The 17,494-nt window shown below is 42.6% G+C and overlaps 1 protein-coding gene across 8 annotated transcripts in view; it reads left to right on the top strand.

Annotated features, from left to right (window-relative positions):
* Nucleotides 1–17,494, top strand: part of BICRA (BRD4 interacting chromatin remodeling complex associated protein) — a 128,798-nt gene that overhangs the window by 79,706 nt on the left and 31,598 nt on the right. For all 8 annotated transcript variants that reach the window (XM_065571855.1, XM_042861088.2, XM_042861086.2 and 5 more), the window contains 4 exons: nt 8,463–8,508; nt 10,449–10,491; nt 11,201–11,266; nt 13,323–15,317. In XM_065571855.1, coding sequence (XP_065427927.1) covers nt 8,468–8,508; nt 10,449–10,491; nt 11,201–11,266; nt 13,323–15,317 — 2,145 coding nt within the window. In that variant the 5' untranslated portion in view covers nt 8,463–8,467. The remainder of the gene's footprint in view (nt 1–8,462; nt 8,509–10,448; nt 10,492–11,200; nt 11,267–13,322; nt 15,318–17,494) is intronic.

The following is a 17,494-nucleotide window of genomic DNA, read 5'->3' as shown; positions in this document are numbered from 1 at the left end:
GGATCTCCGTTGATTGTCTCCTTCAACCAAGTCTTTTTGTTTTATGTAGGGAGTATCTTTGTGTATGAATCTTCAAAAAATAATTAAAAACTGCTGTTAATATTATGCATTAGTACATTCAGATGTCATGGGACTTGTTCTACAGTCCTAGAAATTGAACTGAGAGAAACATGCAAGAGAATTTGGTCTTTATATTGCATTTCCTATTAGTTTAGCCCTTCCCTCTGCAGCTCTACTTTTTATTTTTAGCATTACAAGGTGACATTTATGGCCAGGAAATGCCAAACCTTTCTGGTATATGCCCATCACAAATTCAAGTGTCAACAAATGAGGGTGGGAATATTTTTCTATCCATAGTGTTCCCCTTAACATCCCAAAATACCAAGGGTTGTAGTAAATTCTCCATCATTTGGAGTCTTTACATCAAGATTGGATGTCTTTCTTAGAAGTGATGGTGTGCTTCAACAAGTTGATGGGTTAGATGGAAGAATCATTGGGTAAAACCAACAGCCTGCATCATGAAGTGAGGTAGGGAGTACATGATCCTAATGGTATCTTCTGGCCTTATAATCTATGATTCTTAGCAATATGATGGCCATCAGCAACAACAATGCAAAGCTAATAAAAGAGTTATAATGCTCCTTCTCTATGCGTTCGGAAAGATAAATGCCAGTAGGACCTTTGAAATCTTGTAGAGACAAGATATGTAAATGTCCTACAGAAACCTCTACTCAATTATAAATAAGACAGTCATTGTAATCAATTATGTTTACGCGCTCAAGCTACATGTATTGCCTAAACTAGGACACAGTCTTGCTGTTGTCACATTCATCCTCCAGTCCCTTAACTCCACTTGGAGTTGTTCACCTACATGTATTGCTTTTATCTTTACGGAGACCTCAAAGGACTTTTCTTTTTAAGTTTGCTTTTTGTTTCTCTGTGTTTTTGACCTTAGAAATATCAGAAATGTAAAGTCTAGTTTCCTAGTGTTTTTGTAGGAGGATTTCCTGAGAATAGAGGGTGTCTTGGGGACATTTGTGAGCTCAGTCCCATTAACTTAAGGCATTGTTGACAGTTCGTCTCTTTATTTCTCCAAAATATTTAATCAGTCAATGAAGGTAAATACATGTTAACAAAAATAAACAAAGTGGCTTAAATAGCATTGCTTCCCTTCTCAACTGCTCAACTTTTACATTCTCTTAACCTCTTTTGGTGTCATAATTTCATTAAATCTCTAGTCACTGTAGATTGTACCAGGACCTAGATTTTTCATGTAAAATGCAAACCGTGAAGCAAAATTTGTCAAGCCTTCTTTCTGCATTATCAAGAAGCAAACAAAGTTGTTTGTTTGTTTGTTTTTTAATTCCTCTGCAAGTCACCTTTAACTGAGATTGTAAACTCTCCTCCAAGCTGATGGGTAGGCCCCAATACAGCAACTAAAATTGTGCATGCAACCATCCACGCAGAGCCCCATTGACTTTCATGGGGTTCCATGCAAGCACAAGGGAGTGCTGCTGAGATTCTCATTGTGGGTTGGGGTCCTCACATTAATCTGTAAAGTACTATGCATGAACATAAGAATGGCCATACAGGGTAAGACCAATGGTGCATCTAGCCCAGTATCCTATCTTCAGACAGTGGCTAATGCCAGATGCTTCAAAGGGAGTGAACAGAATAGGGCAGTTATCAAGTTATCCATCTCCTGTCATCCAGTCCCAGCATCTGGCAGTCAAAGGCTTAGGGACACCCAGAGCATTGGATTGCATCCCTGACCGTCTTGGCTAATAGCCGTTGACGGACCTATCGTCCATGAACTTATCTAATTCTTTTTTGAACTCTGTTATAGTTTTGGCCTTCACAACATCCCCAGGCAATGAATTCCACAGGCTGACTGTGCATTGGGTGAAGAAATACTTCTTCCTGTTTGTATTAAACCTGCTGCCTATTCATTTCATTGAGTGACCCCTGGTTCTTGTGTTACGTGAAGGGGAAAATAACACTTTTTCTCCACACCAGTCATGATTTTATAGACCTCTATCATATATCCCCTTAGTCATCTCTTTTCCAAGCTGAACAATCCCAGTCTTTTTAATGTCTTTTCATATGGAAGCTGTTCCATACCCTTATGGGTTTTTTTTTTTTTTTTGCCCTTTTCTGTACCTTTTTCCATTTCTAATATATCTTTTTTGAGATGGGGTGACGAGAGTTGCATGCAGCATTCAAGGTGTGGACATACCAGGGATTTATATAGTGGCATTATGATATTTACTACCTTATTATCTATCCGTTTCCTAGTGGTTCCTAATTTTTTTGTTGTGGTGGTGTTTTTTTTGTTTTGGTTTGGGTTTTTTTGACTGCCGCTGCATAGCTCTCTGAAAACAACTGCTCAAACTATAAATAGTGCCATGTTGTGGCACTATTTAAATAATAACTTAGAGGGGTGAGTGTGGGGAAGAAGCACTTAGGCCAAAACAAAACCACTTTGCCTTTATTTTCCTGTATCCCTTTGGCTATTCATTCCAATGGTTAAGCTTGAATAAAAGCGTTTTGTTCCCTCAGTCATCTCTTTTTCACTCCAGCTTCTCCTGCTCCTACTACAGTGACCTCATAATCTGATGGTTATGCCACCATCTACTCCTCTTGTGGGGAAAAAAAAGGGATGACATAAATTCAGCATAGTGACTAATGAAATAATGGCTGTTGTCAACTCTCATATGATTTTATCACAAGTCTTGTGATATTTGATGTGTTTCATAAAACCCTAACTCCTGGAGTCAAGTGACATGAGAATCTCAGCTTTTTTAAAGTAAACATATGGACCTCCTGGTTGTGGAGAAAAGCTTATAAACATGACCTCTAAAGGTCTGAAAATCAGAAGGTACATCAAATTAACTCAGGTTTCAGAGTAGCAGCCGTGTTAGTCTGTATCCGCAAAAAGAACAGGAGTACTTGTGGCACCTTAGAGACTAACAAATTTATTAGAGCATAAGCTTTCGTGGACTACAGCCCACTTCTTCGGATGCATATAGAATGGAACATATATTGAGGAGATATATATACACACATACAGAGAGCATGAACAGGTGGGAGTTGTCTTACCAACTCTGAGAGGCCAATTAAGTAAGAGAAAAAAAACTTTTGAAGTGATAATCAAGCTAGCCCAGTACAGACAGGTTGATAAGAAGTGTGAGAATACTTACAAGGGGAGATAGATTCAAATTAACTCAAACTGTATTATGAGATTTAAAAAATAATGATTTTTAAGTAGTCTCATGATTTTTAGGGGTCCTCCTGCCTTGTGAATTTAGGCTGCTTGGGATTGGAACTACTGGGAGATCTATGAGCACATCTACACTTGAGTTGGGAGGTATGATTCCCAGTTCACGTGGATGTACCTGTACTAGCTTTGTTCAGGCTAGCACGGTTACATCTGTGCAAACTGGGAATCACACCTTCCAGCTCAAATATAGGCGTCTAGTCAGAAAAGGGGTTAAAGGTCAGTTAGCTCATATAGTAGGTTTAATCTACCCAGTCATAGTGGTAATTATGGAGTCTCTGAGTCCTCCAAATTATGAACATATTCTCAGTGGAAAGCAGTGGCCGTTTTACTTAAGCCTGCGATTTCCAGTGAATTTGCATTTAAAACAGACAAAGCTTTAGTGAAGTCCTTTTTTGTTATATTTAAAATTATTTTTGGGTACAAGGGTGAGAAAAGAAACAATATTTTCATTCATAAAGCCCTTAAATGCTCATAAAACTGCCTTGCACTAGAATGACAGAGCAGAATGAAATTGTTAGACTTTTTAATTGGATAATAATCCGTGGTTGTGATTATATACATTTTTAAAAGATTCTCCTCCTCCTTTCCATCCCTCCCGGTATAAGGTATAATCATGATGGTTTTATTTGTACACCAAATCAGTCAGTGTTTTGCAGACCTCTTGCAGAATAACACAATACAATTTTGTTTTGTATACTGTCTTTCCCACAAGCAGCAGCATCAGAATGCTTTAGAGAACTAAAAATACAATTAGAATTAAATAATGGCATGGGGAGGAGGAGGAAACTATGATGTAACAGCAGTAGAGAAGAGTTATGCTTTCTGGTGAAATTTTAAATGAGATAGTGAATTTAATAGGTAAAGAGCTACAGGAAGGTTGCCAAGGAGAAGAAGGTTCTTGCACCCAGAATGGCAGAGATTTGGTGAAGAAACAGAGGAGTCCAGTGCTAGTTGGTTGGACGAGTTGAGAGAGGCATGGTTTGTCTGATAATTTGCTCCAGACTAACAGAGTTTTTTAAAGCAAAGGCAATTTTGAACGGTGTCTTGAAATGAACTGGAGAAAATGTCTTTGCATGTTGTGTGTTTGAGAAGGCAGCAATGTTAATCTGTACGTTCTGGAGAACTGCGACTTTGCAATTGCTTTTTCCATACCATTCCAGAAAGGTGAAAGGAGATGAAGACTTGCATGATGGAGTCAAGGCCATGTTATAACTTCCCAAATGCTATTTGTTAAACCAGCAAAGTGTGCTCTCCACTTTGAGATGAATGGGCAAAAATGATGAGTGGTGACTTAGTCATGTCAGTCACAATCACTGTGTGCTGTTGTCTGGATATCTCCATGCAAAGGCCATTCTAAATCAATGCTTTTGTGCTTTCTTCTTTCCTTAAAATTAAGCCACCCCAGCAGTCCATTGTTCATGAGCAATCCTAATAAAAACAAAACAGCATGTTTTGAAAGGGAAAATTATTTGTTAATGGCCCAAATTTGATACCCTTATTCATGTTGAGTAGCAGCTTATTCTAGGAATAGTTCCATCGAAATCACGAGAAGATCCTTACTCCTTTAGCTGTCCTTAATATGAGTAATGTTATCAGCGTATGCCTCTCAGGAAATATTTCTTCTTCAAACTTCCACTGGATTCGAATAAACAGAGGGGAGAATTTTTAAAAAAATTTGGAAAATTATCCCATGCGTGTCCTTTTGAAATGGAAAAAGGTTCTGCCTTCGGTATAGGACTTTAACACTGTCTTTCAGAATGAAGAAAGGTATGTTTCTTCTTCAAGTGCTGGTCCTATGCGTATTCCATTGTGGATATGCGTGCACTCCACATGCCTGGAGCCAGAGGGTTTTGAAAGCAGCGTCTATTGGTACGCAATGAGCCCTGGCTGACTGCATTCCTCCGACCAAGTTGATAAAGGGCAGGGCAGACCGACTGCATCTCCTGTTCCTTCTACCCACCGCATGGTCTCAGTCAGTACCTGCAGTGTCCGAAGCTTCGGCTTTCTTCTTTATCAGTGAAAAGATATTTAGATATCTAAATCATTTTTATATTCTAGAATTTTAAAATTTTTATCTGATATTTTTAGTGAGTTTTTTAGTTATTTAGTCTACCTGACCTGGGGAGCACCCCCTTCCCCATACCGTGTTTGGGTACTGGACTATGTCCTGGACTCTGGGGTTCAAAATCTGTGCTTTCTGCCGGCAATCCTTCTCAGTCACTGATGACCACCAACTCTACTTATACTGCTGTGGGGAAGTCCACATCGTGGCAAGGTGCAATATCTGCTGTTCATTCCCAGCTGTACCTGGGAAGGACAGGAACTTGCCTTAGGAAGCACCTTATGAAAAAGACCATGAGGCCACAATTATAGAATCATAGAATATCAGGGTTGGAAGGGACCTCAGGAGGTCATTTAGTCCAACCCCCTGCTCATGGCAGGACCAATCCCCAACTAAATCATCCCTGCCAGGGCTTTGTCAAGCCTGACCTTAAAAACCTCTAAGGAAGGAGATTCCACCACCTCCCTAGGGAACCCATTCCAGTGCTTCACCACCCTCCTAGTGAAATAGTGTTTCCTAATATCCAACCTAGACCTCCCCCACTGCAACTTGAGACCATTGCTCCTTGTTCTGTCATCTGGTACCACTGAGAACAGTCTAGATCCATCCTCTTTGGAACCCCCCTTGAGGTAGTTGAAAGCAGCTATCAAATCCCCCCTCGTTCTTCTCTTCTGCGACTAAACAAGCCCAGTTCCCTCAGCCTCTCCTCATAAGTCATGTGCTCCAGCCCCCTAATCATTTTTGTTGCCCTCCGCTGGACTCTCTCCAATTTTTCCACATCCTTCTTGTAGTATGGGTCCCAAAACTGGACACAGTACTCCAGATGAGGCCTCATCAATGTTAAATAGCGGGGAATGATCATGTCCCGCGATCTGCTGGCAGTGCCCCTACTTATACAGCCCAAAATGCCGTTAGCCTTCTTGGCAACAAGGGCACACTGTTGACTCATATCCAGGCCAGGGACCCCACCCCTCACCCCCAGTTTGTCAGCCTGACTCAGCAAAGAGTGCGCTTCCTGCCATGAGGTCCAAATCAGGAGCAAAGGAATCTACCTTTAGCATGAGGCTAAATCTTCCTTCAAATCCACTTTAAAGAAGTTGGCTCCAGCCCTGCCTAAATCGAGCACTAGCTCAGCCCAAGAGAACTTAATACGTCCTGACTGGCAGAGGCATGATAAGAGAGCCCACAAGTCTAGGGCTCCATTGGCACTGGGTCAGGGTGTGGAGGTATCAGTGCCTCTGGTACCTCCCAAGCACAAACCCCGGGGTCCTCCACCCCAACGAAGACTGATCACCAAGAGTATCAGTCACCAGTGATTCTGTCTTTCCCTTCAACGGCTGTGGCACAGACTGTCCCTACTGCAGTTTTCTCTTATATGGCATCTTATTGCCAAGGGAGCCACAATGTAGCCTTTATTTAATGCCATTCATGTTTCAAAACAAAACAAAAAAAAACCCCTTGAATTAAAGTGTTTTCACAGCAGGAAACTGACTTCTGGCAATGTGATTTTATATGGAACTAATGTGTGCTGAGGACTACTCGTTAACATTAATAGAAGTGGCATGAACATCTGAAGGGGTCAATAATATGGTCTTCAGTGTTATGTGTACTGTATTGTAGCGGAGTGTCACCATTGGAGAGTTAATGGTTTTCTAGCAGTTGTCTAGCTGCAGCTGACAAACCAGCTTTAAGCCCCTTGAAGACAAGACAGCTCATTTGTTTCTGTATGGAGAGCTGTGCACACCCCATCCTGTGCACCTGCCTCTCTTCTTCCCCCTTTCACTGACCCTGGGAATGTCCAGATGCATCCTGCACCTAGTGTTTTTTGAGAGGTGGCCCCCTGGTGTCTAGAGCTAGTTAAAATGTGATAGCACATATTGGCTGTAAGTCACGTGAATCCCTTTTAAGAACTTCATGCCAACGATCAAACCATGACTGCAATGTCAGCTGGGATGATTCTTCCCCCTGCACTCTCAACCCAGTCAGGTCTGAGGCAAAAGAGACTTGTGATTTAATATGCAAAACAAATGGCCAGAACGCGGGGTGCAAAAACCAGAGGGAAGGGTGGTTTATCCCTGTGGTGCAGAACTAATCTCTTAAACACAGCAAAGTCATTCTAGTTACTTCACTAGCAAATGTCAGCAAGATGGGCCTGTATATTCAATCTGAAGAGCTGAGTTCTAATTTGGTTAACGTCTTATCATGGGTTTCACTTAATAGTGAATCAGTTGGATTTATTTGGCCCGATCTGTTCTAAAGAGGCCCAGATGAGGTATGGGGTTTATTGTGGGGGATAAATTTGGAAACAAACACTTGAATTCATGCTGCCAGCTGACAGCAAAGGACTGATTTTCATAAGCAGTAATTGTGTGTGTGTGTGTGTGTGTGTGTGTGAGAGAGAGAGAGAGAGAGAGAGAGAGAAAATAAGTACAGGAATTGGCCTGCTAGATGGACTGGAAATAGAGCTGGAGCCTTTCACTTGTAGGTCACCACCATTTCAAATCCAGCCTATATCAGTCGTGACTAAAAGTTATTGATGGCTCTTCAGTATCCAGTAGACTAAGTATTCACATCAAAAAAACTGCAATCATAAATTGGCACGAGCTGTTTGCTCCTCCCTAGTCTCAGCAGGGAAGCTATAGATTGAATGGAGGCTGATACACACATTCCCCATAAGTATGTTAGAGGCTTGGGGTATGTTGGTGAGGGCAGCATGTGGGCCTGCAATTTGACTTGTCACTGTTGCTCTTTGGAGAAATAGGGGACTTCAAACTTCAGGAGCTGGCAGTCTGGCTCTTTTCACCAGCACCAAATTACACAGCAACATAAATAATAAGAATGGAATGTGTTAACACGTTCATTTATGCTCTAAGGTGCTGAAGCCCAAAGACCTTCGAGCACCTAAGCAATGATCTAACTAACAGATTACTCTCATCTGCCATAACAGGATAAATTGAGGAGTATATATTGGGTCTGTATGTGAAAGAAAGACCTTTTGAATTGCACAATGTTGTGTTGGAGGGTGGGGATGGGAAAGCAGAAGTTAATAAGTACAGTTTGTGCTGTATGGCACAGCTGTATTTTTCTAATTTTAATGCAGTCTCTCTCCCCTCTTTTCAGTTGACATGGATGATGAAGATGGCCGGTGCTTGTTAGATGTAATTTGGTAAGTAGTACCACCTCATGAAACAGATCCCATGCTAATTTATCATCTTCTATACTATTCTAGGGTATTGGGTGGGGCGGGGGGAGGGTGTTAAAGATTTGAAATTCTATGTTTGGAGTTCAGAGCATTTCCATGGAATTCATTTTTGCACTCATTATGTTTGGAGTTCAGAGCATTTCCATGGAATTCATTTTTGCACTCATTCTCAATCAGTTGCCTCCATGTTTTTTTCCATGCAGTTCTCTCTGCATGGTTCAACTTCCCTGAACTCCTCTTAAAGGTCCCTACACTGCCCACTTTCAAGGCCCCTCTTAATGCCCACCTCTGCCATGATTTCCATAGTGAATCTTGTTACTCCCCTTCCCTGATCTCTGTCTGTCTTAGGCTAGGTCTACGCTACAGGCGGGGGTCGACCTAAGATACGCAACTTCAGCTACGTGAATAGCATAGCTGAAGTGGCATATTTTAGGTCGACTTACCTGGCTGTGAGGACGGCAGCGGGTCAACCGCTGCCGTCGACTCCGCTTCCACCTCTTGCCGCGGTGGATTTCTGGTGTCGACGGAAGAGCCATCGGGGATCGATTTTATCGCATCTTCACTAGACGCGATAAGTCGATCCCCAAGAGATCGATGGCTACCTGCTGATTCGGCGGGTAGTGAAGACGTGCCCTTAGATTGTGAACTCTTTGGGGCAGGGACTAGCCCTTCTTTGCTGTGCTGAAAGAGACTACCCACGTTGTAGACTCTCCTGCAAACAAACAAACAAACACACAAATAATAATTAATAATTTTATGTGAAAATTTGATAGCAACCTTTAAAACTGCAGTAAGTTTTTGGCTGAACCAGCTCTGATTTTCTTGTTTGAAACTTTTGTGGTTTCATGTTTTGTTGCACTTATTTTTGTTTGTTTGTTTATGTTTAATTAAGAACATTTTGCACAGCTGATTTTTATAGGGACATAGACATTAACAGTAGATTAACTCTGCACATTCTGTTTTTCATTTGTTCCATTTAATGCATATGTGGATAAATCTATCTTATTTCTGTAGTGTTTTGCCAATAACTATAGCGTCTAGGCACTACACACGCTTAAAAATGTACAGCTATAGTCCGTCTCACAGCACTGTTTCAAAGTGCTTGTTGAGAGAAGTGCCTGGTGAAAGCTGCCATCAGCACTAGCTAGCTAGTAGCCTGAGGTTAACTCTGAACAGTTAATGTTTTGACAAACTACTTGTTAACCACAATGTAGGCTAATTTTCCAAAAGGGATTATTGCGATTATAAAACTGTTGTCAATGACTTGGTAAGTAGGGCCCTGCAGAAATAACAGGGGAGGGGGAATAAGAGCATGTTAGTGACAGGAGGCTAACCAGAAAAATCACCATTTACAATCAGTAAATGTATATAATCAGTATATTTATGTAGTATAAAAACAGAGCATAAAGCTGTGTAGATTATTGGTCATTTAGTCTTAGATGGTTGAAATCTTGTATCAAATTTAAATGTGTAAAAATGTTCTAGGGTATAGGACCTAATTGTTTTTATTCAGTATGCATCCACATTAATTCTGTCCATGAGGGTGATAGAGAAACCAAATGGCTCCCAGGTCCATATTGACACATTTCATGCACCAAAATGCAATATTTTTCATGCTAGAACCTCATGGCTTTTATGTGCTCCTGACAGGACAGTGTATATAAGGAGTTACTGGCCTCTGGAGAAGCGATATTAACTGACTGCTGTCCACACTAGTGCTGCTGAGGAATGACTGTCAAAAAAATAACCGCGATCCCCTAGCAGTAAACTGATATTTCCACCAGTCAGAATGCAAGTGGATGCCCAGTTATGTGAATATATTCATTAGGGACATGTATTTCTTTCCTGATTAAAATTTGGGTCGTACATTCCCTCTTTAAACGATTTCATATGTTGTTTTGCAGTGATCCTCAGGCTTTGAATGATTTTTTACATGGATCTGAAAAGGTGAGTAGTGTTTTTTTACTTGTTTTGTTAATCCAAATATTAAAATTTAAACATTTTTGACAGTGAAGTTTAAATTAAAGGGAAAAAAGCCCTAACTTGAATGTCTTTTTGTTTTCTTAGGGGTAAGGGATTGAGTAGCCCAGGGGGTTGGTAATAGGTTCTGGAATTTTTCGTCTCTAAGGACCCAATCCTGCAAGCTGCTCCATGCAGAGCCACACAGAAGTCATTAGAGCTGTACATGCACAATTGTCTACACAGAACAGTTTACAAGAATGGGGCCCAACCTAGTCACCTACGTTGCTAGCGATCATAAATCCCTATCTTCTAGTTATTGTTTGCTGACCTGAGCAAAATAAGTTTGTTGTCTATCTCCTAGTAGGCAAGTGTCTACCTTACAATATCTGCCGCTACGGTTGGTACTTGTTTGCCCCTTCAGCAGAGAAGCCAAGTATTGAATGAGGCCCAGAAAAGGAACTACCTTCCCACCTCTAGATTTGGGGCTCTCCACATCAAATTTGAGGCATGTTGGCAGGGGGGCCGTGCATGTGAAGGAAGCTTGCCCAACTGCTACCAATGGTGTACCAGCTGTGTGGCTAGGGAGAGCATTCCTCTGTCTCCAGTGGCTGCCAGTCAGCACCATCCACAGTGTCAGCACTAAATTCAGTTTAATTCTATTTAAATAAAGTCAATACAATATTTTTAATTGCAGATTGACAGTGATGATCTCCTGGACAACACAGGAGATGCAACCAGTGCCTTCTTTGAGGGTACTGGGGTATGTATTTATAATGTTTTGGTTTTTTTTTAATTGTTACTTGGTAAATTCATTTTAGAAACCTGTCTTTTGTTGTTTCACAAGTTTGTGTTTAATAAATCTGTTTTCCAGTGTGAGTAGATTACACAGGATGCATGGATTAGTCCCCAAAAACTTAAAGAAAAGTTGGGGCAGGGAAGAACAAATGGGTTCAGTGTGTGCCCCATATGTGTGGGGGAGGGGGAAATGAGTTTATATGCACACATCTCTCTCTGTCTGTGTTTGTTTTTCTATAAACTTGGGAAAACTTTGAGGACAGAGAATACAGAGGAACGAAAAAAGGAAGTATGATAAGACCACTATCCTTTAAAGATTGTGGGGAAAATGGGGCTGAATGTTACAAAGAAATTGTGAGGAACATGTAGCACCGTCTTAGTTCTTTCTTCTAATGCAGGATTGGAGTTGGGAGTGCTCAGTTTTGTTTACAGACAGACAGACAGGGTAAAGTTGAAGCAGGTGGATATGGCCCTGGAAAGCCTCACTTGATGATTTTGCACAAATCTGATTGGAAACATGGGCAGTATTTTTTATTTTCCACCAAGTGTGCTGTTTGAACTTGCAGTATAATAGAGAGTGTAGTGACTTTCTTTATCCTTTCCTGACTACACTGAGCTCGTTTTTAATTATGAAAAGCCATTGATGAAAGCTTCTGATGCTTTATGGTACTTGTTGGAAAGCAAAGAAGCTTTTCCAAGAATTTGGATTTAAACGTTAGATTCTAATTTCAGGTAGATCCAAACACAAATGGAACCAAAATTGCCTCACACAAAACATTGACATGATAAAGCCCATAGTGCCCACTGTGTGCGAGGCACTTTTCAAACACACAAGGACAGTCCCTGCTCTGAGGAGCTCACCCTCTAGGGCAGGGATTCTCAAACTGCAGGTCAGGACCCCTCAGGGGGTCGCGAGGTTATTACCTGGGGGGTCGCGAGCTGCCAGCCTCCAGCCCAAACCCCGCTTCGCCTCCAGCATTTATAATGGTGTTAAATATATAAACAAGTGTTTTTAATGTATAAAGGGGGTCGCAATTGGAGGCTAGCTATGTGAAAGGGGTCACCAGTACAAAAGTTTGAGAACCACTGCTCTAAGGTCAGCCAGTGTACGGAGGTATATGTCTGAGCTCATTTGAATGTCAGTGGCAAGAAATGATTTTTCTAGTTTTGGAATATGGAAATCTCAGTTTTAGTTCCAACAACAATTTTATTCCATTTTTTAGTTAATTGATTAATTCAAAGGCATTATATTTTCCAAACTCTGTTGCTATCACCTCGCTTTCTTATGTTTATGCGCTAGAGAAGTCTAGTGCAGTGGTTCCCAAACTTGTTCCGCCGCTTGTGCAGGGAAAGACCCTGGCGGGCCAGGCTGGTTTGTTTACCTGCCATGTCTGCAGGTTCGGCCGATCGCGGCTCCCAGTGGCTGCGGTTCGCTGCTCCAGGCCAATGGGAGCTGCTGGAAGCGGCGCGGGCCAAGGGACGTACTGACCGCCACTTCCAGCAGCTCCCATTGGCCTGGAGCAGCGAACCGCAGCCACTGGGAGCAGCGATGGGCCGAACCTGCGGACGCAGCAGGTAAACGGCCCGGCCCAGCCTGCCAGGGGCTTTCTCCGCACAAGCGGCGGAACAAGTTTGGGAACCACTGGTCTAGTGGCTAAAGTAAAGGAACTGCGAGTTTGCTCGCTTGGGTTCTGTTACCAGCTCTTCCACTGACTCACGATGTGACTTTATGCAAGGCCCTTAATCCCTGTGCCTCGGGTTCCCTTTAATAACATCATGCATTTATTTAGCACTTTATGGGGACGGCAAGATGGTTTACAAATGTACTTAGCAAATTGATACACAAACTTTACATTGGGATCACTTTGCCCAACACTGAGATGCAGTCAACTCTAGGGTGGATCACAAAAGCATTTTAACAACTCCCAGTAAGCCATTTAGCACAGAAAGATTAAAAATCCTGTTTCATGGGTTTGATTTAAATGTTTTTTCTCCCCCCCCCCCCATCTTAAACCTTTTAGCTGCATGTACAAGAATCCTCTGGCAACCATCTGAACACTGAACAGAATCAGAACACAACAAGCGTTGACCTCGACTTTTTAGAAGATGACATCCTGGGGTCACCATCTGGTGGTGGGGCGAATCTTCAGAACTCAGACCAGCCCTGTGACATTCTCCAGCAGAGCCTGCAAGAGGCTAACATTACAGAACAGACTCTGGAGGCAGAGGCAGAACTGGACCTGGGGTCTTTCCAGCTCCCTACACTTCAGCCAGTGGTTCAGACTGCCTCTGATGGCACGCCGCAGATTTTCTCCAGTGGGGCTGACCTAATTGGGTTGCAGCAGCCTGCAGTCCTGACACATCAAGCACTGGTGCAGCAATCAGTGGGAGCAGATGTTGTTAATAAGGCCATCAGTGTTCAGCCTTTTCTTCAGCAGGTTGGCTTGGGGAATGTTACCATACAGCCAATTTCCAACCTTCAGGGCTTGCCTAATGGAAGCCCAAGTGGGACATTGGGAATTGGGCCGATTCAAGTAGTTGGGCAACAGGTGATGGCTATTAACCAGTCAGCTCAGCAGATCATTGCAAAACAAGTTCAGTCCTCCCAAGTGACCACCATGCCCGTTGGCAGTTACATCACCCAGACAGCACCTGAGCAACAGCAGGTCACCCTCGCTTCTACGGGGGTGTCTCCACAGAACGCTGGCCTTGTCATCCAGAAAAACCTGCCCTCCGTGGCCACTACCACGCTGAATGGAAACTCCATGTTTGGGAACGTATCTGCCACCCCAGGCTCCCAACCTCTCACAGTCACATCGAACTTAAGCAGCCCATTGGTGCAGGCCCAGAACGTGATTATCCACCGAACACCCACGCCAATTCAGCCCAAACCTGCAGGGGTCCTGCAACAGAAGCTGTACCAGATCACCCCCAAGCCATTTGGTCCCAATAATACCACCCTGACTATCCAGAACGAGGCTGCCCTGCAACAGCAGAAGGCCCAACAGAACCTGACTTTTATGGCGGGCAAACCAGGACAGAATGTGGTGCTGTCTGGATTCCCGCAAGGGCTGCCTGCCAACATGTTCAAACAACCTCCACCCCAGCAGCAAGCCCTCAGCAAGCCCATGAGCGTCCACTTGCTAAACCAAGGCAGCAGTATTGTCATCCCCGCGCAGCACGTTCCTCAGGCCATGTTACAGGGTCAGAACCAGTTCCTTCTTCCTGGGCAGTTAGCAGGTGCCTCTGCTGTTCAGATACCCCAGCAGCTCTCAGCCTTGCAGGCGAACATGGGAGGACAGATCCTAACAACTTCACACCCCAGTGGCCAAGCCCACATCATAACTAGCCAAGGGCCTGGTGGACAGCTGATAACCAATCAGGCCTTGCCTGCCCAAATCCTCACCAATCAGAACATAGCTAGCCAGCTGAATCTGGGGCAGGTGCTTACATCGCAGAATGCGCATGGCACGGCTCACATTCTTTCTGCACCTATTCAGCTGCAGCCTGGTCAGGTGGGTCAGCCAACTTTGTTCCAGATGCCTGTCTCTCTAGCTGGCAGCTTGACCACTCAGAGTCAGCCCTCCGTTGCAGCCTCATTGGCCAGTGGGGCCATCAGTCAGACTGGGCAGACCGTTATCCAAGGTGTAACTCTGCCTAATCAAGTTGCTATGTTAAATTCCACTGAGAACCTCAACCAAGCTGTGAGCATTCAGGCATCTGCCACCACCAGCAGTCAGAGTCCAGGCCTCATTCAGCCACAGCCCGCTTCTGGCACCAGCCTGCTGCCAAGCAGTGACCAGTCCTCTATACTGACCGTCCAGGCTGCATCCCAGCCTCCAGCGCCATCTCCGCTTCAGTTGAATGTGCAGCAGCAGCCTCAACAGCCATCACAGCTCCCCGTGACTTCCCAGCCCAGCCCGAACTTGGCATCCAGTCCAGAGAAGATCATCTTGGGCCAGACAGCTGCTGGAACGGTCATAAACCAAGATTCCATGCAGATGTTTCTGCAACAGGCAAGTGAAATATTTTATTGATCACATTAGTGGTATTGCTAGTTGGCTCACTTGTTTTATCTATTGTGAGGAAGGCAAAGGAGAGTTATAGGATTCAGGCGGCATAATCTAATCTTTCCTCATAGACTGGACACTCTACAAATGCTGTATTATAGCACGAATTATTTTTTAAAATGAAGTTTCGAAGTTGATGGGTTATCCCATCATAAGACTGCTCACTTAGTATGTGTGTTTTAATTTAAAACTGCTAGAAGAACTGGGTGGTCTCAGGGGTTTGGTAATGAGTATGTAGCCTTTTACCTACTTTGAATCTAACCTAGGTTTGTAGTATCTGGCAGCTATTGTCATCTGCTGTCCATTCGATCACTTCTGTGGAATGAGTAGGTGGGCTAGTGGTACTTGCATCCAGATCACAAAAGCTACCATCCTGGCTGGCAGTCACAGAAGAGAAGCCGATAAATAAACATGCCGTGTTGACTGAGTTCCCATGGCTCCCCTAGATTGTTTCTGCTGAGGCGCATTAGTGAGGGGAGACTTGTACAGCCACTGCCTGTGTTCTTCTGTTTGTGGATAAGAGTTCAGCGTCCAGGCTTGCCAGTTCAGCATCTTCCACTATCACAAGTGTTGATGCCGTCACTATGTACACTGTTAAGGAGTGCAGACACAAAGCAGCTATGGTTCACCTCATCTGTTTATATAATATCAGATTAAATAAGGCTTGTCACTTCTTTTGGGGATCAGTTTAAACCATTGTATTTTTATTCTTATTCTTTAATTTAAAAAAAGATGAAGGCTTGATCCAAAGCCTGTTGAAGTCACTAAATTGCATTAGAGAGAAGATAGGAGTTTAGTCTTTTTTTTTCTTTTTTTATTCCTCTTAAATATTACCTAAGAGTAGTATAATCAATTTACCATAACATTCTCACACATGCCTTTCTCCAAAAGACAATGGGCCAGATTTACCTCTGACACGAATGGACACAATACTACTGACCTCATTTGAGCTGTGCCTCCCCATACTAGAGTAAAATTTGTCCCAATGTCACTAAGATCCTCTGGCAAGTTACGAGATACAGAACTAGGGTCATCTGTGAATTTTCTTTGTTTTTATATTCCTCTAAATATACTTGCTTCACCAATATGATACAGTAACTGCATAATCCACTTAAAGTGGTCACTGTCAGCTAAGTTGGGCCCCAGATGTAATGGTAGTTTAAAAAAAGGAGAGGGGGTTGGGGGGAGGGGTGTTACATAACCTGTTATGAATAGAAAGGTTTTTATCTTTTTAAATTCAATTAAAGTTGTTTAAATTAAAAGACAGTCTCCTGCAGTTGGAACACAGCAACATCTTAAAAGCAATGATACTAATCACACATACCTACCTCATAGAGGTGGGGATTCATTAGTTAATATATGTAAAGCAAGTAGAAGTGCAGAGAGTTGGCAATCATAATTGGTTTCACTTTGGGGTTTACAGAACCTGACTAATAATATTTAAATTACCTCTTATATAATGCTCCACATTTTCAAATCACTGTAGAAAAAATTAATTAATTAGCTGTTACAACACTCCTATGAGGTAGTTGAGAAAGTAATATTAGTCCCATTTTACAGATGGTGAATGTGAGATAAAGAGGTTAAATGACTTTCCCAAGGCTGCAGAGCCTAGTTTAGAACTCTGCCTCGGGGAGTAGAAACTGATAGTGAAACTAATCAGTCTCATTTCATTGTCTAAGTGCAAAAAGTAAACAAACAGCATCAGTGATGGTGAACAGTAAAGGGAAGCTTGAAGTTATTTAATTATTATTATTATTATTTTGGATGTTACTAGTAACACAGGTGAGGACATTTCATTTTAAACATAAGGCTTTGATCTTGACAGTGACCCTTTAACACTGACATTTACTACCATATTCACTGTTTATTACTATATACAAGAAAAGAAATGTACAAATGTTAAAGTAACTTGAGGAGGGAAGTGTCGCAGAGATCCTAAAAAATTCACAAAAGCTGTGATCTTCAGAGACAAAAATGAACCCTAGCCTACTCTCGTCTTGCTGGGTATTGGGGGGGGGGGGACTCACTTATCTAAACCATAAATGACTTTCTATGAATCCTGCATGTACTGCACTATCTCAGCACAAGAGTAGTGAATGGCACTAAGAATGGGAATTTCA

Source organism: Chrysemys picta, chromosome 17 (genome assembly GCF_011386835.1).
Source record: "Chrysemys picta bellii isolate R12L10 chromosome 17, ASM1138683v2, whole genome shotgun sequence".
In the NCBI taxonomy this organism is placed as follows: domain Eukaryota; kingdom Metazoa; phylum Chordata; order Testudines; family Emydidae; genus Chrysemys; species Chrysemys picta.
This window is presented reverse-complemented; position numbering and strand designations above follow the sequence as displayed.